Below are 24,685 nucleotides of genomic sequence, written 5' to 3' on the forward strand. Positions count from 1 at the left end.
AGAGAAGAGAGACAATAAAGGCCACTTCCTTCCAGCTGCAGTACTGCTCCATTTCTGTCCCCAGGCTGCCTCCCATGCCCCAAGATCAACCATTTCATATCTTTCTCTCCTCAAAACTCCCACATACTTGAGCTCTCCCCAGAGCCCTTCTACACACTCACTTTTGTCATTTTGAATACAAAACAGAAGCCCCCAGGCAGGAACTCCTTTTCTTTCCTTCAGCCAGCACTCTAGGAACCTCACATGCCTGGGCTCCTTCACCTTCCTTGTCTTCCGCCAGCTCCTTCCTCCCACCAGTGCGACCCCTCCAACCCCTCCACGGTGCTCTGGGTTCCTGTCCCTCTTGCATCACAAGACTTTACTCCTGACCCCCATCCTGTGAATAAAACCCAGCATGATCCCTGCAAGATCAATTCCTTTAGCAAACAGATATGCTCTGTTTCCCACTGAAACAAACAATGGGAAACCCTGGATGAACTTCTCTCTGTCCCCCACTTCTCATAACAAAGCTTTATGTCGGGTCATCTGCATCCTGCTTCCACTTAATCACCCTACTCCACTGTGGCTTCTGACCTCACCGCTCCACTGAAACTGCTCTTCAAGGTGACAGCACTCTCGGTGTTGCCCCATCACGTGGTTATTCACATCTGCCTTCCTCTTACTCAACCTCAAGCAGCTGGGACCTGACTGAGGGCCCCTCCTCCTTGAGGCACTTTCTTTGGCTTTGAGATGAAACTACATGTATTCACTGGCTTTTGCTTCAGTAACAAATTTCCACAAATGTGGTGGCTTAAAACAATGCATATTTACTCTCTCAGTTCTGTGGGTCAGAAATCCAACGTGGGTCTCACTGGGCTAAAATCACAATGTTAGCAGTGCGGGGATCCCATCTGGAGACTCTACAGGGGAAAACCCATTTCCTTGCTCATTCAGGCTGCTAGAAGAATTCAGTCCCTGTAGTTGTAGGACTGAGGTCCTGTGTCTTGGCAGGTTGTCAGCTGAGGGTCCTTGCCACTTTCTAGAAATCACCTGCATTCTGGCTTTGTCTGTCTTCTTCACTCTCCTTACCTGGAATCTAGAAAAGCACCTGCCCAGCAACTGGGTTGGCAGTGAGTGTCCGCCTTCCCTCTATCCCACTCCCTTCCAGTTTCTGGCCTGAGGAAAGAATTTTCTGGGTCTCCAGGAAGAGTTTTTGCCCATCATTAGTCAAGAAATGAATCTTTTTTAGCTCTCAATCTGTTAACATCTTTAAAGATGCCTAAACCCAAATAATAATCACACTTAATTGCTGGCATTATGTAACATTTACTGTTTGCCAAGTACTGTTCTAGACACTTCACCCATACTGAATAAGCTCACTTATTCCTCAGTTATTCCTTACCATAATTATCTTGATTTTACAGACAAGGAAAGCATGGTGCAGACAGATTAATTAACTAGTTCAAAGTTTCACAATAAGGAAGTGGCAGCCATAACCTACCTAGACCCAGTCAGGAGGGCTCCTGCCCTGGGCCTCAAGCTTTAGAAAGAGGCCTTCTCCAGCCTTCTAGGTGGAGTACTTCCCCTCAGGGCCAAGGGAGAGCCCTTGTCCCTCAGGCCACACTTGGAACTGGGGGCTTTGGAACTGCCAACCCAGATGGCCCTGAGTCTGTCTCTTGCCCGAAGCCATCTTCCTGTGGGTGGATGGCACCATCTGAATGGGTCTGAACAGTGGCCACCAGAAAGCTTTTCTGAAAGGTGGGAACAGAGCTTAGATATGCAGGCCTCATGTCCACACTGTGGGCAGGGTGTCTTCAAAGAGCGACCTAGCAAGGCTTTCATAGGCCATGGGCCAGAGCCCACATTCCAATACCCTTCAGACAGGCCCAGAGCTCAGCGGAGTGCCAGAACTTTTAATTTAAACCTGGTCTTCCATGTCATTATGAGGCACGTGTGTCAAGGCAGGAGGGTAAAACATGTTTTACTTAACAGTTTCTCGGCTTGCTTGATAAGTAAGATTTCCTAAATGCCTTAGTTAGACAGATGGCTGTGGCCTCCATCTGTCCTACCCTAGACCCCACACATGTTGGGGTGGGTCTGAGCTAGGGTGTGGGCCTAGGCAGCCTGGCTCGGGGTTCATTTGCCATGGTATACCTGGGGAGCTCTGTGTTCTGGTCACATGTCCCTTCCCAGATGAGGCTCTGCCCAGTGGTTGTCCACTCCTAGTCAGACTTCTGACTGCTCCTCCCTGGGGGCTCCATTATTAGTCATCTCCATCATTTCCAGCAAACCTGGGTCTCTCTCCCTACGCATAAAACCCGGCATGAATAGGTACCAAAACAAGAGCAAATAACTCCTAATGGTAAGTGCTGGGTCCTGGGCAGAGTTGAATTGGAAGGGATAACTGGCAACTTCTGCCTGCAATACCCCTAGCCAGATTCATGAAGCAGACCTGGAACGTGGCAGGCCAAGCTGCCACCTTCAAAATTCTCTGCTCCTCTTTAAAATTCTTCCACCTGCAACTGGTGCCATCTGCCACTTCCCCCTTTGCTAATAATAATCACACCACCCATCAGACACATAAATTCACAGACATGCAAATTGTTTTAGGTTAGGTACTTTTTAGTGGCTATATATAGACTGTTCCTTGACAAGAGTTTGATTTTTCATATTGAGAAATAAAGATTCCTTTCAACTGATTATGAAATCCATCTCTGGCAAGAGGTTACAGTGGGTGGGGCTGAGGAGGAAATCACCGGGGATTTCTAAATGACCGGATGTTGAAGCTGACGTTCCTCCCTTGCTCCACCTGGGCAGAGGTGGGGAGGGAATTCCAGGGGTGGGACCAAACCAGCACTGCACCTGCACTTGCACAGTCTGAACTGGGCTGACAGTCTTTGAAGGTCCTGGTCCAGACTTGGTTTTCTCTGTTCTCTGCTGCAACACCTAGAAGTCAGGCTTTGGTAGCCTGTGTTCAGCAGAAAGCAAGCCCCCAAATTCAGGACCTGAGAACTAATGCCAGGGGACCTCTGTGGATAGACACAACCTTCAGCTCTCCATCTGATCGTTTGGATTCAAATCCAGCTCCACCACTTACTTGCTGATGATATTGGGCAAGTTAATTACCCGTACTGGGCTTCAATCATCTCATCTCTTAAATAGGTCTACTAATAGTATCTGTTTCATATGGTAGTAATTTGTGAGTTAAGTGAACATGTAAAACACTTAGAACTGTGACTAGCAAGAGTAAATAGTCATGTTGCTTATCATCACTACTAATCATCCCAAAGGGATCGGGCCAGAGGCTGGGGAAAATAGTGGCTCCACATGTTCTTTTTTTTTTTTTTTTAATGTATTTTAAAGAGAGAGAGAGAGAGAGAGAGAGAGAGAGAGAGAGGATTTTTTAATATTTATTTTTTAGTTTTCGGTGGACACAACATCTTTATTTGTATGTGGTGCTGAGGATCGAACCCAGAGCCACGCGCAGGCCAGGCGAGCGCGCTAGCTTGAGCCACATCCCCAGCCCACATGTTCATTTTTAATACCTGCCCAAGTGCTCCTGATGCTGGCCACAGTGTAGGTGTGTGGTAAGGGGTTTGGGTCTAATCAGAACCAACGGGAGATATTTAAAGACTTTAATTTTGCTGTAGAGGGTTCTTGGGGTCTTATTTAGGATGTGGCGATCTGAGAACTGAGGTTATCCTCAAAATACTGAGGCCCAGCTGTACAGGCCAGAACATGTACTGAGTCCCGAGGACAGGATTCTATGAGAGGGGACAATAATAAACACAGGACAAAAGGCTTCTGAAGAATAACCTGGCTTTGAGAGGCAACAGACCCAGGTGAGTCCAGGTGTGTCACTCAAGAGCTCTCTGCTGCTCCTGAGCTTTTTAAACCTCAGTTCCCTCCCCTGAAAGGTGGAGTCTACCACCTGAGGATTAACCTGTGTGTGCAAAGCGCTTAGCATGCAGCAACCCAGGGCTGGTCGAGTAGCCTCTCTTGCTAGTGCTTCTGTTGGGGAGTCTGAGAAGCAAACCTGGAGTGGTGAGGTCAGCAGTGTCCAGGAGGGAGAGGCTGAATGAGAATGGGGTAATCCAGGCACAAGAGGGAAGAGAGACTTTTGAGACCCACCATGCCTGGGTGAAATGTCCCTCAAGACTCAGCTCCAGGCTGGGGTGGTAGCTCAGTGGTAGATAGATACCTTACAGTTCCTAAACCTATCAGGACAGGAGCAGCCTCTGATAAAGTGCCTCAATTAGTTCATGCCTCCCAGGGAGGCTTCTCCACAGGGGCCAGTGGACCTTCACCAGAGGCACCTGCCTCCTGCCACTCACTCAGGCCAGCATGATGGCCACGTCATTGCCAAAGAACTGACAAGAGGAACATTTCTTCAGTGAGGTCTAAATGCCCATAATGTGGTCTCTTCCCTTCTCCGCAGTCTTCCCCGCTGGAGCCTGCCTCAGGGTTGCTCCTTTTCCCCTTGGCACGGTCACCCTCCCAGGCCCCCTTTTGGAAGGTTCTTTAGCACCACAGGCTGCAGTTGTCTTCTTGCTGCCAATTTCCTGGATCTACAAACGTCGTGAGGCAGTCCAACCCGGCTTTCCCGTCTCTGTCGGCGGCACACAGGCCACTGAACCCAGGCCAAAGTCCTTTCCCTCACCGCCCAATCCCAACAGCAGGTCAGTGACCCCGACTCTGAAGACACCGGTGACCGTCCACACCCCTGCTTTTACAGCTCACCCAGCCATGTCACCGCCTCTCCAGCAACGGCTTCCCGACTCTGTCTGCTTCACACTCGCCCCTTGCTCGGCAGCACATACACTAAAACGGGAACGATTCGGAGAAAATGAGCACGGCCCCTGCGCAGGGATGACATGCAAATTCGTGAAGTTAAAAAAAAAAAAATCATTCTGCACCCAGCTTGGTCACGTCACTCTCCCACTCCAAGGTGGCAGGTACCTCAATAAATCCCAAGCTGTCACGGGGCCTCTGGGGCCCAACTGTACAGGGCAGTCCCTGCTCCTCCCGCTCCCTTGCTCCCTGGTCCTCTTTCATCATGCCGCTCCCTCTACCTGGAACGTTCTTCCCTCAGACCATCTCAGATCATTCAGGTTGAGCGCTGTGTTCCAGAAAGGCCTTCCCCACCCTCCTTCTGAGGAGCTCCTGCTCCCCTCCCGGCTTCCCGGCACCTGTTCCAGAGTCTTCTCGGGTCACCCTCCACCCGCTCGGTCCTGGCTTGCTTGCACACTGTCTCCTGACTCTCAGCACAGGGACCTGGACATCTTATTTTCTGTTGGGATCCAGAGGGCACCCAAGAATACCAGGAAACCGTTGGTACTAGTGGAATGAATGTGTGAACCTGGCCCTGGAGGGTGTTGCCTAATGGTGTCCTTCATTTATTAACACATATGGGTCATAAGTCATGGAGGGCAGGAGCTGCTCTTCCTGGACAGTGTGAACAACTCTGGCTAACCCACGAGTCCAGGAATAATGGCTTCTTCTGTGGTGCTGTCAAGGCTGGAGAAACTGCTCATTTGACAGCTGTTTGACACATGGTTGTGCCTGGGGCGGAGGAGGGCTGGGTCACCAGGGAGCTCACGGAAGGGAGTCCTGGGATGATGCAACAGGCCAGCAGTCCCTCCTCAGGTACACCTCTATGTATTCACAAACTCGCAATTTTGCCAAGAAAGTCAGCTGTTTTGGACATGTTTACACATCGGCTAACACTGCTGTTGTGAAATCAGAGCCATTTCTCCACTTTGCCTCCTTGCTACGGAACCTACCTTCAAAAGCTGGAAATTCTGGACACTTTGATTTTCTCCTTTACCATTTGAGGATGGGATTGTGACACTGGATTCTGGTCAAGGACACATGAGGGCAAGTTTGCCAGGGACTTTTTATTTGTTTATTTTTAATGCTTTTTTGATGCTGAACTTGAATCCTGAGCTTGGCAAATGCTAAACGAGCACCCTACCCCTGAGCTACACCCCAGCCTGGCCAGGGACTTTCAAAAACACATTTTATAACTTACAAAATTTTTGTTTACTTTTTTTTTCTTTTGTGAACGTATATTTCATTTTTACTTATATGAACATTTCAACACATTGTAATTTCTGGGAATAATTTTCCTCTGGTTAAAAGAAGAGACCAAGGAAAACAGAAGTCCCCTGCCCCTGTCTCTCTGTGCCCTTGTCAGGTGAGGGCAGAGTGTTTGCGGTTGCTATGGAAACCTGGCCATCTTGATAAAGAGTCAAGGGGGAGTTGACCCAAAGCCCTGACATTGCCAGCTCACTGACCACCTGGCTAACGTGTCTGCCTCTGCATTCCTTTTATTTGAGAAGCATAAACTCCTATCTGATGGTTTTATTTAAGTATTTTATTACTCGCAGTCAAATGCATATTAGCTGCTATAGATCTTCTCAGTAAAATTTACTTTTCATAGTGGTTATTTCACACTTTGGGATCCTCCGATTTTTTTTTTTTTAATTTGGTACCAGGGATTAAACCTTGGGCTCTTAAACACTGAGCCACATCCCCAGCCCTTTTTTATTTTTTATTTTAAGACAGAGTCTCACTAAATTGCTTAGGGCCTTGCTAAGTTGCTGAGGCTGGCTTTGAAATTGCTGAGTGACTTTATTTTCAAGATCACTGGGGGCTGTCTTTGAAGAGCAAAATTTTCCAGTGGTTCAAATTCTTCATCAGAAACTAGCAGATTCTCCTATCTTCTATCCTGGGTATCCTCAAATAATAAAAATAACACAAACACCTTTTTAATTTCAGGACTGGGCAAAATCTCATGGGATTCCTTGGTAGTTCTTGAGAGGGGGTTGTTTCGAAGCCTAGGGGTTTGTTTATTTTTATGTGGTGCTAAGGATCAAACCCAGTGCATGATGTAAGTGCTCTACCACTGAGCTGCATCTCCAACGCCAAACACTTTCTAAGAAAAACTCTCATGTCATGGGTATTTTGGGCAATTCTGCTTTCAAGAACTAGAGTTACCAAGGTAATGATCTCTAAAGCTAGAAGCCAGGATTTTACAATCTTGGAGCTCATGAAGAATACTTTTCTTTTTTTAATGGTACTGGGTATTGAATCCAGGGGTGCTTTGCCACTGAACTACATTCCCAGCTGTTTTTATTTTTTTATTTTAAGACAGGGTCTTGCTAAGTTGCCCAGGCTGGCTTTGAACTTGTGATCCTCCTACCTTGGCCTCGGGGCCCAGTCACTGGGACTACAGGCCTGTGCCACCACACCCAGCTCACAAGGGATATTTTGAGTACACTCCTTTTCTGTTCCCTTCTCTAAGAAGAGCAACCTCGAAACTTTCAGTGGGAATTTGAAGTTTTAATTCCCTTTGGCTCACGTAATTGAATTAATGTTCTCAGAATAGTTAACAATAGCACTGGCAGACAAGTTAGTTATATAGATGATTATTATTTAAGACAATATTTTGGCTGCATTTAAAGTGGGTCACTACTTAATCTTCTTTGTGTTTTGGAAACTAAGAATCCTGGAATGTGTCTGGAAAGGTGTTCTAAGTTTCCTAATGTGCTTTCCAACACTGGGTAAACAAGTTGCATAAAATGTACTTAAAGTTGTAGATGGACTGACTGCCTTTATTTTATTTGTTTATTTTTATGTGGTGCTAAGGATCAAACCCAGTGCCTCACACATGCTAGACAAGTGCTCTGCCACTGAGCTACAGCCCCAGCCTCTATAAAATGTATTTTTAAATGGTATTCTTGCTCAAAACAGAGGCACAAAGAAACCTGACATCTGCTTGCAAAAGAGGCCCATGTTGTGATAACAAAAACATTCTAATAGGAAATAGAGTTGGAAAGCCAAGAGAAAGAAACCTGGCCCGGATGACACAGACCAGGTTGACACACTGAGACCACCAGTTAGTGACACAACATGACAATTCTTTCCCCCACATTATCCATCTACTGCCAAGTGCACATCTTTAACCTTTTTTAATACAAAAAAATCACTGAAATTTTTTTGAATTTTGTTAAATACACCACTTAAATTATGAATGACAGCAAAGCTTTTTAATTAGTTTCTTACTTGAAATGAAAAATATTTAGACTGAAAAGCGTCAACAAAAATTTGCTTCCAAAATCAACAGACAATAGTATTGGAACAGTTTTGAGGTTATAAGAGGGAGGGAGTGTCACTCTACCTCAAAGTCCCCTGCACAGCACTGAGCAGGGAAGAAAATGAAGATGTGAGGAATACGTCCTTTGCAGTGATGCTTTGATTTTTGGGAGAGGGAATATTAATTACTATCAAGGTGACACTTGTTCATAGCGAGCAGAAAAAAAAATTAACATGCACACAGTTGATTTCAGCTGGGTTACAGTGGGCCACTATCCCATTTGCCAGAGGCCTCCAATGTTGACATCACATGTCAGCACCTTTGCTCTGGTGTCTACCTCTGTATTAAAGACATATGCCATCTCTTGACATTACTACCGACTTCCTGTATTACTCAAGAGAAACAGACCAATAGGGTGTGTATGTGTGTATACATATGTCCATGTGTATGTTTATATGTAAACACCTGTGTGTATATCTGTTATATACATACATGCATGTATCCATCTATATAGATATGCCTAATTTACATATTCATACTGCAATGGTTTGTGTTCCCAGAAAAGCTCATCTATAGGGAACTTAGTCCCCAGGTTGGTGGTATTGGAAGATGGTGTGGAAGGTCGTTAGGTCATTGGGAGCATGCTCATAGACGGTAATTCTCATGGGATTCCTTGGTAGTTCTTGAGAGGGGGTTGTTTTGAAGCCTGAGTTTGGCCCAATCCTGAGCTTTTGCTTCTGGTTTGAGATATAAATATCATCACTTGCTCGCTGCATTAGGCTCCTGCATTGCTATCCACATCAGGGTTGGCCTACACCACACAGCCAGAGAGGGCTGTGTTGTTTGGACTTACAACTTCCAAGACTGCAAGCTAAATAATCTCTTCTTCTTTTTCATAGGTAACCTGTATTTTGTATTTTGTTATGACATAAGTCTGATCAGTATACACACACACACACACACACACACGGATTGACTGAATGGTTGATTTTAAGGAATTGGCTCACACAATTGTGGGGCTCGCAAGTCTAACACTTGCAGAGCAGAGTGACGGGCAGCATGAGTGAGTCTGAGAAAGCCCGGAGGCAGACTTCCTCCTTCCTTGTGGAATCACAGTGATTTTTCTCTTTAGGTCTTCAGCTGATTGGATGAGGCCACCGCGTTATGGAGAATAATCTGCTTTATCCCAAGTCCACTCATTTAAATGAGAATCTCATCTAAGAAATTTCTTCACTGAGACATCTACACTGATGATTCACCCAAGTTGGCACATAAAATGAACTGTCACCTCTCCTAATATGGTGGATGAGACCCAGCTGATACTTCCCTTGTCTTCCCCTTCTTCTCAATAGAGTGACAACACCATAGCCAGTGTTTAGATCATTGTAACTTTAAATGTCACTCGATGCTGAGCCAAGAAGTGTACCATGACTGTTCCATGGTGTGCGATGCTTTGCTTTTCTTCATTATTTTCACTGCTGACTCTTCTTTTAACCCGTCCCTAGGTCTTTCCTCTCCTTTTCCTCATGTGGTTAAGGGCACAGGGGCAGGTGGTCCGCCTCCTTGCTGCCTCTGGAGCGCCTCCTGCAGCCCGCCTGCTCTCCCTGGGCCTGCAAGATGGCTGGTGTCCTGGAGTTCCCCAGGCCTTTCCTGGGCGGGGCCCCGTTTGACTTCCTTCTTCATGGTTTAGTGGGAAGTAAGTGCTTTGCGTTTCTGAGAAAATCCACATTCTATCTTCACATTTGGTTCATAGTCTGGCCCAACGTACTCTTTCTGGAGTATTGCTCTGTTGTGTTAAGGCTACCAGTGTTGCTGTTTGGGACATTGGTGACATCTTTATTCCTGATCCTTTACATTTTGATATTCTCTTTTACTCTTAAGACACTTTTGGAATATTTCTTTATCCAAGGAATCCTGACACTCCACAATGGTGCACCTTGGGGCGTTTTCACTTACTGTGCTGGGGCCACGGCCTCTACCTGGAAACATGCATCTTTAAGTTGTTGATTTTTTTTCTTTTTTTCCCCATTGTTAGGGATTGAACCCAGGGGTGCTCTACCATTGAGCCACACACCACACCCAGCCCTTTTTAATTTTTTATTTGAAGACAGGGTCTCGTTAAGTTGCCAGGGCTGGCCTGGAATGTGGGATCCTCCTGCCTCAGCCTCCCCAGTCTCTAGGATCACAGGTGTGCATCACCATGCCTGAATATAGAATATTTTCTTGAACAATTCTTCATCTCTGTACTTGTTAGATATCCGATTAATTGAATGCTAGATTTCCTGGATTGTTTCCCTAATTTTATCTGTTTCTCTAATTTTTTATCTTTTTGTTTTATTTTGGAGAAGACTCTTCTCGACTTTGTCTTCCAGCTTTCTACTGAATTTTAAATTATGGCTCCCATACTTTTAATTTTCAAGAGCATGGTTGGGGCCTCTGACTCACTACTGTCTTAGAACATTCTGTTCCTCCTTTATTACATGCAATATTGTTTCAGCTATATGGGCATTTTCCTTTTGTTTTTATCTGAGGATTTTAATTATAGTTTGTATTTCTTGTGGTGTTTCTTCTGTGCTATGGATTGCTGTTTCATCAGAATTCCTGCTTTTTTCTTTTTGGTTTGGTCTCTGTAGTGGTGCCTTCCCTCAGTGTCTCAAAGTGACTGGCTATTTGTTCACATATGAATGAGGCACAAAAAATTTGATGAGTAGCTCAGGTTTCGACTGTGAGTTTCACTGAACAAGCATCAGGTAGCAGCTAACCTTTTCTTTGGAGGACTCTTCAAATGTTAGTAATTATAGGTCTTTTCTCTGAGGTCATTTAGTTTTTCCAGAAGAGGGTCCCCCAGTCTCTTCCTGGGAGAGAGGGTTGTGGGCAAGCCTAAGTGGGCCCCTCCACCTAGCACTTGAGACTAGAACTCAGTCCTTCTTTTTCATCTTCTGGCCGTTTTGGGTGCCAGGGATCACATTTCCCACCATTATGTTACAGATATGGGCATTTTGGCTGTTTTTTGATTTTTGTAATTTATTTTATTTTTTGTAATTGTGGATGGATTAGAAAGCCTTTATTTTATTTATTTTTCTGTGGTGCTGAGGATAGAACCCAGGGCCTCACATGTGCTAGGCAAGTGCTCTGCCACTGAGCTACAGCCCCAGCCCCATTTTGGTTGTTTTTAACAGAGAACATCACCATCGTCACACCCCTCACCACAAAGAACTTGAGTCCTACCACTGGGGTCCATTCACTCCTGCGGCTTCCTGAGTCCCCAAGCCCTGACAGGTTATTCAACAAAAGCAGTATCACATACCAGGGGGAGAAAAAGACATTATTTTATTAATTCAGGACTTGCTGTTGGCAGGAACATTACACATGGCCTTGTCACAGTTTACAGTCTGTCTGGCCCATGAACAAGGCCTCAGGAGCCTGAGGGCTAACAGTGAACTACCATAATTCAGACGCCCAGGTGCCACCCTTGGCTCCTGTGGTACCTGACATCATTGCATCACAGAGGTGGTGACATCTCCCAAACTATGCTCGTATAAGTCTGGCCAATGCCTTCTTCTTCCTTTTTTTTTTTAAAAAAATGCTTATTATTATTATTATTTTAGTTATAGGTGGACATAATATCTTTATTTTTATGTGGTACCAAGGATCGAACCCAGTGCCCCACACATGGTAGGAGCCACAACCCCAGCCTTGGCCAATGCCTTCTTCTCAATTCTTTCGTAGGCTACTGCTCAGGGACAGTCTGTCCATGCAGTATACCTTCACCAAACACCTTGGTTCCCCTGCATCGGCTCCCAGTGGCTAAGGGAAAATCCACCCAAGCCAGTTTCCCTCAGAAGCACTGTTTGTCCACTCCCTTGAGGACTTCCTCATGCTTGCCTTCCTAAGGTATAAACTGACCAGGACCTTCATCTGGTCATGGACACAGTGACACATGCAGGATGGGTTTGGGACCATCAAGCCTGATAAGGTACAGGGACCTATCAGTAACTACAGTTCCTGGGAACCACATGAGCCAGTAACCAAAACAATGTTCCTAACAAGATTACACAAAATCTTGTTTAACAAGAGGGCTCCCACCGACAGGAAAGGGATTCAACAACTGGCAGCTCTGTCTGGCTGTAAAGTTCCACATCTGGTATTCTTTGGGCCCCTTTTGTCAAGCTTACCCTTGAGGTGGACACTTTTAAATGGGGCTCCAACACAAACAGCAGACGTTCCAGGTTATGCAACATACAAAAAAATTAATGAGTCCCTCAGCTTTTGACTGTAAGTCTGGGGTCAATGGAGCTCACTGACTCTAGAAAACTACAAGCCTAGGTGACTCTAGCTCTTACAGATTGGAACAGATGACCAGGTTGCATTGGCAACTTGAGTTGTAGACAAAAATTACCTGGGGCAGCCATCAGATAGACCACCTTCAAATGGCAACTCCTAACCTGCTACTGGGCCCAGCTATAAACAGGACCTGATCACTAACGCACTAAAGGTGACCACGACCTAGGCTAAGTGAGTCCTCACTAGTAAACCAGGAAGGGCTCAACAAAGCTCCATTATTAAATAGACATGGCACACTCAGTCTAGGGCCCCCTGGGGCCCTGGGCTTGGCCAACTCCATACCACAGGAACTGCTTTACTGGGGGAGGCTAAACAGCCTCCACCAAGAGAGGTTCATACCTCTCTGGTAATCAAGTAGTGCCCCTGGTTCAAAGACTTCCCAGCTGATGGTACAGCTTGGTCCCTAGAGGGGTCCTTGAATCTCAAAGCTGGTAAGAACTACTGGGCTGCTGTAGCCATCCACCCCAAATGGCCATCATTTAACCAAGACTGAGAACATTGCCCGATGGGCTAAACTCCATGTGTAACCATCAGTGACACAGGCCACTCTAACAGCCACAGTCTGCTATGTAACTATAGGTGTGAGCTGTTAGAACTGGGCTAGCTATACGGTCTAGTACCTGGCAAATTAAAAACTGAACCACTAAAGGCTCCCCTGAATGGGGACAGGGCCTGTGACAATAGCTTGTGGACTAAAAAAAAAAAAAAACCAACCAAACCAAACCTATTCATTACTCACATTACACCTGTAATAGGGAGTTATTTAAAAAGAAAAGACAAATTGAAGAGCTAACCTAACTTGTGCTCAGCAAATTGCTGTGATTACCTGTTGGGCCCACCACAAAACAGAGCATGTAAGTCCCCCTCAGATACAGAAATGGTCCAAATCACAAGGATTCCCCCTAGAAAACACTAAAGCCCTCGATACAGCACAGTTGGGAGACTCCTGCCAACGTGGGCAGGCCATACTGTACGGACAATCTGGCCCTGTCAGACTGCTGGTCCTGGTCACCGTGTGCGGTGGTGCCTCTTCGCAGGGGCCTTGTATTGCAGTATGAGACTGCCATTCCAGTGGGTCATTGGGGCAGAGATGACCATTGTAGCTAAAAATAAATAAATAAATAAAAAGACTCCTTTGTCTCATGTTCAGATATCCAGAGGGATTCCAATCTGAGAAGACACCACATTCACAGCCCAAGCAATACCATGACAGATGAGCTCCTGTCCCGTAAGATGAAACTTTCAAGTTGCACCCCCACGCCTATAAACAGGGTGATAAAACAGTGAAACCGACAACTATACAAAGACCATCAAGAAACCCCAACCTACCGAGGTACTCCCTAACTAAGCCATACAGACTTTAGATACCAGCCATCACACTCCAGCAGGAGAGAAATGCCAGACTGTGAACACGCTTTGAACTTGGAGAGGATGAAGGACAGGCTGCACCCAGAATCCCACCCTCAGTACACCCAGACTGTCTTTTTATTTTTTTCTCTCCCAGTCTAATGCACTTCCCCAGGGAGTTAGGGTTAGGGCTGCAGCTGTGTCACCAGTGGGTCCTTCCAATGCCATCTTGAGGTGTCTCCCTCCTGGAGGACCCAAAAAGAGTGGGGAAAGACTGACAGAACATTGGCGCACAGTGTTCCACTGGTCATGCTCAGGACCCCTGACTCCTTAACACACTGTGGATAACACTATGGATATGTCAAGCTCATTCGAGGTGTGGCCTTCCTATTCGGGATGGATGATGGGGACTGACAATGGTGCAGTGGACTCCTAAGGAAATATCGGACAAGAACATCTTTGTCTGGGGAGGTCTGTGGTGAGGGAGGCTGGTAGGAATGTTACCTTTTCCTCACTCTGCAGAGCCTGGCATGACACACCGTGCCTGGCATGACAACACCCTGATAAGAACTAGCACAGCTGCGGTGACAGGAGGTCAACTCGAACAATGCTGGCTTTGTCATCCCAGGATGAAGTCCCTTGCATCCCACACTCCCATTCTCGTGGCCTGGCCAGGAGTCGTTGACTTGGAATTTCCTCCAGACCAGAAAGACTAACTCACTGGACAAGGTGGTGATGGACAGCAGAATGGCCCTCACTCCTCTGCTGGCAGAACAGCTGTTGCTGTGCGTGTGTCGGCAGTGCAGGGAGAGTGGATGTGGAGCTGGAGAAGACCTCACCGGGGGGAGGCTATCAGCTGTACATTTGCCAGGTCCCCAGACTCACTTTTTGACCTCTTTGGTTGGCTTAATCCAGGTATGTGGGAGGCTATCTTCTGATCATCCTCCTGCATCTGGTGAAATGTGACACTGGTAAAATGCTATCTTAAAACGACAGGTAGGCCCTATCAGCAAACTACAGTCACACAAATTTTTCAGGCCCCTTCAGACCAGGCTGTGCCTCCATACTCGGGGTAAAAGATTGTCCTCCTGGATTTGATGTGCTCTATGAGCCATCCTAGTGTGTGTGCACATACACATGGGAAAGACAATCACGTACAGCTTCCTGCCCTGCACGTCAGGACAGGCCTGGGGTCTGGGAACTCTCCTTACCCAGAGTCCTACCACCTGTGCTGGGCATGTCTCCTGAGGACTAGTTTCCCTGTTTCAGACTCTCACACATCAGTGGCCTCAGCCTGGCCCTGCTCTTCTGTCTTCCTGAGGAGGAGCGTCCTTCCATGGTGGCACCAGTGGGGCGCTGCCAGCCCCGTGGTTGTGCTGCACATGGAGTGGAGCTGTTGGCCATGGGAGACTGAGGGAATGAGAAGGGTGGGATCTAATGTGCTTTCTCCCCTCTGGCTGTAGTACTCACCATGCCACTTAAGCCTGGCATGAATGTCTGTTCCGGGTGACCTTGAGTCATACACTGGGCTCTTCCCTGGGAAGTGCTCACCTGCCTGTTCACTTGGCTGCACACCAGGCCACCCAAGGCATGGTGAACCAACCTCCATGCTTTGGACTTTTTCTGTGTGGCCAGTGCCTCCAATTTCTGAGCTCTCCCAGGCTTCCGTAGGGCACTGGCTTGTTTCTCCTCAGCATTTCACTATGTAGTTCTCACTAATGTCAGTCTCGCTGAGGTAGGAGGGAAGAAATTTAAAAAATAGGCAGGGGCTGGTGTTGTGGCTCAGTGGTAGAGCGCTTGCCTAGCATGCATGAGGCACTGGGTTTGATCCTCAGCACTGAATAAAAATATTGTGTCCACCTAAAACTAAAAAATAAATATTAATTCACAAGTTCTGTAAACTTTTCCAGGCTCTTCACTTCCTAAGGCCAGTCACTCTCAAATTCTGGGAAACCTGTAAATCCATCCTGAGCACTGTTAATCAAGCCCCCAACAAGAAAGGAGAGATACAAACTCTCTCTAGCTGTCTCTCTAGATAGATAGATACTGTGGACTGAACCCTTTGAGACAGGGTCTTGCAACTTTCCTAGACTGCCTTGAATTTGCAATCCTCCTGATCAGGCCTCTGTGAGTCACTGGAATCACAGGTGTGCACCAGCACGCCTGGCTAAGAGAGATATTTTGAGAAACCCATACTTTAGGGGACTGATCAGATAATAAGGACCACATCTGCATGAGGATCCTGAGACTGACCAGCCACAGTCATCTTGAGATCAACAGACTGATATTCCTATATACCTCCCTATACCCATGCCTCACCAACTCCTTTAAAAAAAAAAAGCTGGGTTCAATCCCTGGTACCAAACAAAACAAAACAACACAACAACAACAACAAAAACAAACAAAACTGGAAACCCCCAAAACACATCTCTCACTCTTGAGATGGCTCACATTTTCCCTTGCACGTGTATCTAATCTTCTAAATAAACCTGTTTCTATGCCTCTGAATGTCCTATGCTGAGGTTCCTTTCCTTCAGGTAAGCCAAGAACCTGATGGTCCTAAGTTGAAATCCTCTTCCAGGAGTTCCATGGACTCTGCTCTGGGGACCCTGTTCTCCCATGACATCACCATTCTCATCTGTTATGTCAAGGAGACACCTGTTCTCTGATGACATCACCATTCCTGTCTGTTATGTCAATTGCCAGCCTCCTATTTATCACTTTCATATACTTTGATTAAAGATTACAGGTATCTCGTCTTTTTTCAAAATTTGATCATTACTATTGTGGCCTTAACACCAGCCACAAAATCTGGCACATAGTAGAAACATCTGTTCTGAGTTGGAGATTAGAATCTGCTACCATTTGGGGTTAGTGGTTTTCTGAGAATTTCCTTACTGTGCACAGTCGGGTAAGCGTTATAGGTGTAGCAGCATAACCATCAGCAGGCATCTAGAATTTAGGCTAAAGTGTGGTTGCTTCTTGTAATCTATTGGATCAGAGATGATACATTGTTTTGCATATTTCTGTTTTTGGAAGTCTTTCATTCTTCTACACATCTGCCTCCATTCTCCTCCAAGATCTTATTTCCAGAAATAAATTATACCCTCCACCACCTAGTCATCAGTTGGCTGCTCTTCTTTGTGGCCCACTTAATTGTGCAGGACTTTTCCACACGTTATTTTGGAAGGGTGAATAAAATTCAAGTCTCTGTGAGAAATGGCATTTGCCATGAATTAGAAAAAGCTCATTAATGTTCAAAACAAAGTAATAAACTGGGTACAGTGGGGCACGCCTCAGCTACTTGAGAGGCTGAGGCAGGATCGAATGAACTCGATTCAAGGCCAGCAGGACAACAGAGAAACTCCATCTCAAAAAAACAAACACAAAGTTGTAAGTTACCAGGGAACTGTCTCCTGCCCTTTCAGAAGATATTCTCCAACTCTGTGTTTGCTTCCTTTGCAGCACTTGTTACAGTCGTCATGCACTATTTTTCAAATTATGTTTATATTTTGCAAGGCTTGGGATAGAACCCAGGGCCTCACACATGGGAGGCAAACACCACTGAGCTATACCTCCAGCCTCTTTTGAGTTATTTTTCAATGATTTTCTTTCAATAGACTCCAAGCTCCATGAAATCAAGGACCATCTATGCCTGTCCCCTTTGCAATCTACCTAGCACTCAGCAAACACAAGGCCAAGAATACCAAAGTGGTGCAAAATGGCAATCTGTGGAATAAGTGATCATTTTTCAAAGTCCCTTGAGATTTGTGATGGTGCCATGTACAAAGCATGAATAGCTTACCCAATCTTATTGCCCGAGCCTGAGTGCCCTGCAACCCAATGAGAAATCAGCAAGAACTGAATAGTCTGAGAACTCCTTTTCTGAATTTGGCTTCTGAGTGGAAAAATGGACACCTGACATGAAACTAACTTATAAATCAGTTTATTTACAGATCTTCTTTTCTTAAAGTACATTTTAGTTAACAAATCTATTTACACAGGTTTACATGGGAATTCGTCCCAGTTATTTTACAGGTCATACTTACAAACCACACCCCAAGTCTTCTGTGCAGAGCTGCACTGGATGTGACTATTGGCTGGAAATGCCTGATGACAGGCGATTTACACGTACACAGTAAACGGGTTTATTTTTCATGTCTGCACAGTACAGTACACACAAGGAGGCCAAGCCTCCCAGAAAATGCTTTGCAATGTATTTACCAAGAAGGCTTTGCAAAGTTCAGAAGGAAAAGCTATTAAACATAGGTTAATTAAAATGACAGTACCTCCTTTACATCAGTTTACATTTTTTCTTCACATTTTTATAATACAAAGATATTTTATTGAATTGCTGCACAACCAGTTTAAGATGGTTTGTAAACATGTAAATTCCTACAATTTGCATTAAACATCATTGTAGTTTCTATCGCTTGCTCTTTGAATTAATGTTTTATTCACTAGTATTTTTAAGGTAGTAAAAGGATGATGTAAGTTTGAATTTCTTGCAGAAAAGTTATGAGTCTCTAACGCTGTGCTACAGAAATTCTTTTGCGAGTACACACTTTATTCAAGTATTGCAAAAAGCTAAGGCCACTTTTTTTCAAGACAAGAAAGTGAACAAAATTGTTTTTTTTTTTTTTTTAATCAATAGGCCACAACACTCTGATGAGCAACGAAACCTCTTTTGAAAGATAATTTCTCAGAGACCTGTAGTCACAGAAGGAATTTTCTTTTCTTTTAGGAAAAAGAAAAACAAATTACCTTCCTTATTAACTACTTTTGAGCTCTTCCCACTTTCCCTAGAGTAAAAATTCCTGTTTAGACCTGAAGAGGGAATCTATACCCTGTACTTATTTAACCCAGAGTCAACTGCTCTGGAGAGCACAAATTGTTTTGGACTCAGAAGTAGATCTGAAGCCTACATGTTGGTTTACTACTAAATTCTGATAGTGCTATTCTAAAAGATATTACTGCTGATGCAAAGATCTTTTTCTTAGAGGAATTATGAAGACTGAAAAGAGGATGGGGTGTGGGGATAAGGAGCAAAGATTAGAAAGAGGGACTCTTTAGGTTCTTGGTTAAGAGGCAGAGTTTGATTAAAAAGATCCCAGTGCGGAATGAGTGGCTGGGTATCCATGTTTACCATTCCTAACGATAAACCTACTTCAATTAGATCCAAGTAGTTAAAATAATCAGAAATCTGTTAATTATAAATTCCTTTGTTTCTGCTCCCAAACTATGGATGATCATTTCTAACAACGAGTAAGACTCTCCTGCCCCTCTATGGAGCCCTGGACTCTGGGTGGCAGAGACAGCTGGTGGAGAGCAGGACGCCACTGCTGTATTCTTGGCAGCCTTTCCTCCGGGGCTCCGAGTCCAGATCCCTGCCGCCACGGACTTACAGCAGCACTCTTTTCCTTTCCTGGAGTCATAATGTCATAAGGAGTAAAGATAAATTTTCTTATTAAAAACTGACTTTAGGTCCAAATAATGAAGATGTAGAAAAACAACTAGATTCCTATTATAGTACTTTGAAATTCATTTATAAAAAATTTACAGCAGCTGTAAAGTTTCAGTATTATAAGGACAATGTGATCCTACAAACAGCCAAAGGATGCTGATATGATGTTTTTGCCACAAGTAACCAAAGTGGAAAGAAATGTCTTTGCTTTTCCTTGGCCACATGAAAATAATATTTCCACACTACTGGTTAATAACCCCGAGAAACCTTTGTTTCTCTTAGTCAATTTGCTCATTATGGCTACAAGACTACAGCTCAACATCAAAGGCACAGAAGAAATGCTGTTAATACATCAATCTGAGCATTTCCCCAGGCCCAATCACAATATTTTAGTGCTTTCCTTATTTGTCAAGAGCTATCACACCAGTCATTGTGCAAAATGCAAATATTCCAATGATTACTTCAGGAAGTTTCTTGTAATGACAGGGTGAAACTGAAGATGAACGGACGTGTGCATAGTGAGACACTTAAGACACAAAGGCGAGTGTGGAGGAAAGATGCAGAAATGAAAAAACGTGCACACTTAAAATATCATACCATCTTTGGGGTTTTTCTAACACATTTTGAAGCTATAACATTCCAGGATATTTGTAACTATGAATCCAGTGGATGTCTTATATCATGCTTCTAATCAGGACCTTCAAGGTTAAGGCATTTACATTCACGCCTAAGATTATCCACATTCTTCTAGATTATGTGAAGAGGGAGGGGGACTGATTCAGAGGAACCAGGCAGGAAGGCAGGTACTGAGGTCCCAGGAGAGCATCTTCTATGCTCGAATGTAGCAGCTGGAGTCTAGATTTGTTTCAGATACAGGTAATAGTTGTGAAAAGCAATGCTGCAAGAGAGGCAGAATTAAATTTTACAGTGTCTTTAAATCATTTATCCCATTCCGGCTACTGCAGGTGATCTTAGGAAAGCTCATCTTCTTTTCACTGAATTTAACTGACCTCTTCCATGTGTGTTTGGGTTTGTTAAAACCATAGGTTTCCTGTGCAAAGACTATGAACCATAGAAGCTTCAAGACGGAGGTTTAACTATTACAAGAAGAATCTTTCACTTCTGAATAGGGACGCACGTTTTCAACTTAATAATTTATCTTAAAATAAATTAAAAAAAGTTCCATAGAGCAAAACAAGCACACAAACTACAGACAATATCTTTTTGTCTTTGGTGCACACACTCATTTCCTAAATCATTCAAGTAACAGCGTCTCTGACTTCTTGGGGAGAGATGGGAGTTGAAAGTTTGAAGGCCAAAATGAATTATTTCCACTTTTGCCATGCCTGGATGCCTGAGATGGTCCTGAGTATCTGATTCTGGGAGCAGCTGGTAGAGGTTCAGGACGAGTAAGAAAAGTGCAGGGGTAAGAAAAGGGGCAGAGGAACCAGCCCTGCAGAAGTCCTTTGAGCCAGTCTTCAGTGGGGCATTTCTGTTTTCATGCCCAGACAGGAAAAATAAGTGTAACACAAAGGTTTACAGTTCTTTAGGTGGTGCTCAGAAAGCAAGGCTACCATTTATTTCTGTTAACTTCACAGTCCGCTTGGTGCTGCTCAATTGCGACAATGGAAGAAAATGGTCTTCAAAAAGCAATGGAATAAACTCCAGAATGTGAAATAGGCAGACCCTAAACATGCCTATTTTAGAAGTGGTTAAGAGTTTAATACTGTTTAATACTATAATGTCCATTATGACTTTCATGGTATAGAACAGGATTACATTTCAAAAATAATATGACGAATTGATCTATGTATCTTGCTTGCCTGACTTCAGACTCAAGAAGTGACACCCTTGTCTAAGCTCACAGGTGCTTCTGGTGTTCTCAGCCCTCTTCTGAGATCTAGGAAGGGTATTAACAAGAAGTATAGGGTTATACTGTGTCTCAACATCAGGAGTGTGACCCTGCCCATCAAAAATAACCAAGTAATCCAGTGGACAGTCTCTAAAGGCAAAGGCTGTAATACCAGATATACTGCATTGTCTCATGAGTTCTAAAACAGCAGTCCATAAGAACAGGTGCAAGGTCCGGAAGCACTCTTGCTATGATGGAGATGGGGTGTCTATCAGGAGGCAGAAAGGCCCAGGACTCATGTTAGCACTCAGTGTTCAATTTATTTGCAAGATGTCACACAAGTAGCATTCTCCCCTGTTTTTCACTGATCTGATTCAGAACATCAATAGTATCTTTGATCAAGGTCTCAAATATCCCATCGGCCAGCTGCATCTTCACACACAACTCGTCCTCATCATAGTTCACCCACTGTGCCTCCTCTTCATGGAGCTCCTGTACCTAGAGTTTAGAAGACAAAGAAAGTGGAAAATCCTGGTCACACAAAAGCTAGGAAATTAATTTTGTTAGCTGACTTTGTAGTCCCATCCATGGGAAATAAGAGAAAAATGGTAATTCATATGATGTTGTCAATATTCCTTTTAAAACTGCAAAGAGCTTGAAAAACTCAACTGAAGAATAAAATAAAAATGGCTTCAAAACTACATTTCAATTTGACAATATTCCTGTATTTTATAGATATTATAGGTTATAAGGAAGTTGTCTATACTAACACAAAGGAATATGCATAGGAATTTAAAGGAAGAGAAGACAAATGTTAGATATAAAAACAAATTTATAATTATAATATGCATATCCAAAACCAATACTGCATGATTCTAAATTAATAACATTTAATTTCCATTAGTGTATTTTAAAAATGTAACCCTGCTTGAGCTTATTTTTAAAAAAATCACTGTTATAGTGCTTGTTTTAACACATTTTTTAAAAAATGACTTTACAAAAAGAAACATGTTAGACTTCTATAAATAACGACATTGTAAGTGAGATGGAGGCCAGGTACAAAGTAATGGCAAACCTTGATCTAGTCACAAATTCAGCAAAGTTAACTGCTGTGACAGGGGTTCTAACCAGAAGTCTAACCAAGCTGCCAAGTGACAACAAGATCTTGGTTTGTCCTGATCATAGTTTCATCTCAAAAAAGGCAGTGTGGGGCTAGTACTCTGGTTTCATTATATGAAAATGAGAAGACTTGGGAGAAACAGACAACATCATCCTGAGGTGGGTGAGAGAGAGAGAGAGAGGAGAGAATGCATTGTCCAATGCCTACTCTTAGCTGGGGTTGACAAATATATTTCAAGGTGACTGTCATATTCCTTCTCTTTGAAGATGGTGTTGGAAGAATATGTAAATATTCAGTCCTCTGTTCCCCAATTTATGCTCCACAGAATAGATGGTGCCATCAAAAAGGGGGTTCTATGGTCAAATTTAAGTAGAGAACTCCCTCTGGGAGATTTACAACGTATGCAGCCTTTTAAAGAGAAGTCCTCCTGTAAAGACACTTGTTTAACTCACATTTCCTAGATTTATTTCACCATAGGTTGTGTGGATATGTAAGTGTTCAATTTATTGACCTACCCAGAGACTGAAGGGAACTAGAAGAAACAACCTGACATATCTCAAAAACTGCAGCTGAGAGAGAACTGTTCTGAGAAAGCCGAGGTGGGTCTGCACACATGTCCTCAGTGAATTTGTTTGCATTTCTTTCCTTCTTCAAGTAAAGTTACCTTAGTCTTTGTCATTAAATCTGTCTTTGAAAATTTCATCAAAAACAAAATTTAGGAAACAGAATTCTAAGAAAAACTTTTTCTTAAAAAAAAAGAAAAGGAAGTTTCTTTCTCAGAACTATATGATGTTTCTCTTTTGCTCTGGCTATCAGAAAGCTCAAAGCCAAACTTGTAATTTCAATGATAACAATAGAGGAATTTCAAAGTTTGCAAATCTGCCTTTATTTTTTATTTCTGGTGTTCGAGATCTATTACACATATACTCCTGAATATGTGTGTGTAAATATAAAACATGTAAACTATTAAAATTACATTTAAAGTCAGGCTAATAATAACTTCCTTCCTTTCTTTTCTTCTGCAGGGTAACAGGCTGGTGGACTAGAGAAATGTGGTAAAAAGAATATGGGCTGATTTCAGCAGGCAAATGCCAGGGTCTTATGCCAGCCCTTGTGAACAAGATGGGGAAAGAGAAAATAGGTGTTAGGTGGTTTTTCACTTTTTGACTAAAAGGACAGCTGTAACCTGGAAGGAATCTCTGCCTGAAGGGCACAGAAACTTTCCACTGTACTTCTATTCTAACCTACTTCTATTCCATTATACCAATTACCATGCTGAAATGTTTTCTGTGCATCTATTCCCCCACTAGGTTGTGAGCTCCTTAAGAATTATTTATTTATTTGCAATTTCCCAGTGAAGGACAGTGCAAACAGAAAGTGCTATATATCTCCAATATATGGACATTTTTATTGAATTCAGAAAGAATGTCTTTGGTTTTAACCAGTTCACGGTTTGTTTGTTGTTTGTTGGTATTGGGAATTGAACCCAGGGCATGCTTAACCACTGAGCCACATCCCCAGCCCTTTTTATTTTGAGACAGGATCTCACTAAGTTGCAAAGGGTCTTCCTAAATTGCTGGCTTTGAACTTGTGATCCTCTTGCCTCAGCCTCCTGAGTAGCTGGGATTACAAGAATGTGCCACTGGGCCCAGTTGTGAGCACTGTGTTTGAAAAGGAACACTAATAAAGATATGATAATGCTGAAAAGACTCAAAATCACATTAGACATGGGAGAGAATATCAATATTTTAATAGGGAGAAAAGACTCAGGTGAAACAGGAGAGGTGGTTCAAAAGGGTATAGAAGCAAACTGTAATTGTGTGAAACCAATTTAGGCTTATCATGAGAAAGAGCTTATCAGTGATAAGCAGAAATTCAGGAGCTGCCAAGTATCTTAGCAGATCACAGGTTATAAAGAGGATTCAATCGTTAGCTAGGTGACTTTACAACAGGTTTTGTCATGTTAAGTGCAATTATATCTCTAGTAGGGAGATTTTCCAAGTCCATTTTACACGAAGGATATACAAAAGTTGATCTAATTACTTGTTAATCACTATATATCATATATACTTTGATAATTCACTACTAAAATAGCTAAAATTCTTAGTGAACATAAGATGTAAATCAACCAATGCCTTTGTTTGTGAAGGGATTAATGAGAACTAGAGCTGAGAGAAAGATCTGACTTTCGTTTTTGTTAGCAGAGGTTATTATAATCAAATAATGTCTAAACACATGTACAGTTAGCCCAAGCAAGAGCCAAAATATATATTTTGTTAATGTGAAAGAAGCAACTATTATGAAATGTTTAGTATAATAATCACATTACAAGAATTTTAAAAGGACAATTAATATTTAGTTTGATAAGAGCTGGTGTTACAGCTCAGTGGTAGAGCCCTTACTTATCACATGTGAGGCACTGGGTTTGATCCTCAGCACCACATAAAAATAAATAAATAAAACAAAGGTATGTATCCACCT

At 43.5% G+C, this 24,685-nt stretch overlaps 1 protein-coding gene and 1 non-coding gene across 20 annotated transcripts in view; one reads left to right on the forward strand and one right to left on the reverse strand.

Moving 5' to 3' along the window:
- The first annotated feature begins 4,781 nt into the window (after nucleotides 1–4,781).
- LOC125618764 lies at nucleotides 4,782–4,883 on the forward strand. The gene has a single exon (XR_007350152.1). It is a non-coding gene; the product is annotated as a U6 spliceosomal RNA (small nuclear RNA).
- Nucleotides 4,884–17,698: 12,815 nt separating this feature from the next.
- Nucleotides 17,699–24,685, reverse strand: part of Cep350 (centrosomal protein 350) — a 159,848-nt gene continuing 152,861 nt past the window's right edge. For all 19 annotated transcript variants that reach the window (XM_048809912.1, XM_048809914.1, XM_015491743.2 and 16 more), the window contains one exon: nucleotides 17,699–21,582. In XM_048809912.1, coding sequence (XP_048665869.1) covers nucleotides 21,418–21,582 — 165 coding nt within the window. In that variant the 3' untranslated portion in view covers nucleotides 17,699–21,417. The remainder of the gene's footprint in view (nucleotides 21,583–24,685) is intronic.

Source organism: Marmota marmota, unplaced genomic scaffold, assembly GCF_001458135.2.
Source record: "Marmota marmota marmota unplaced genomic scaffold, marMar, whole genome shotgun sequence".
NCBI lineage: Eukaryota > Metazoa > Chordata > Mammalia > Rodentia > Sciuridae > Marmota > Marmota marmota.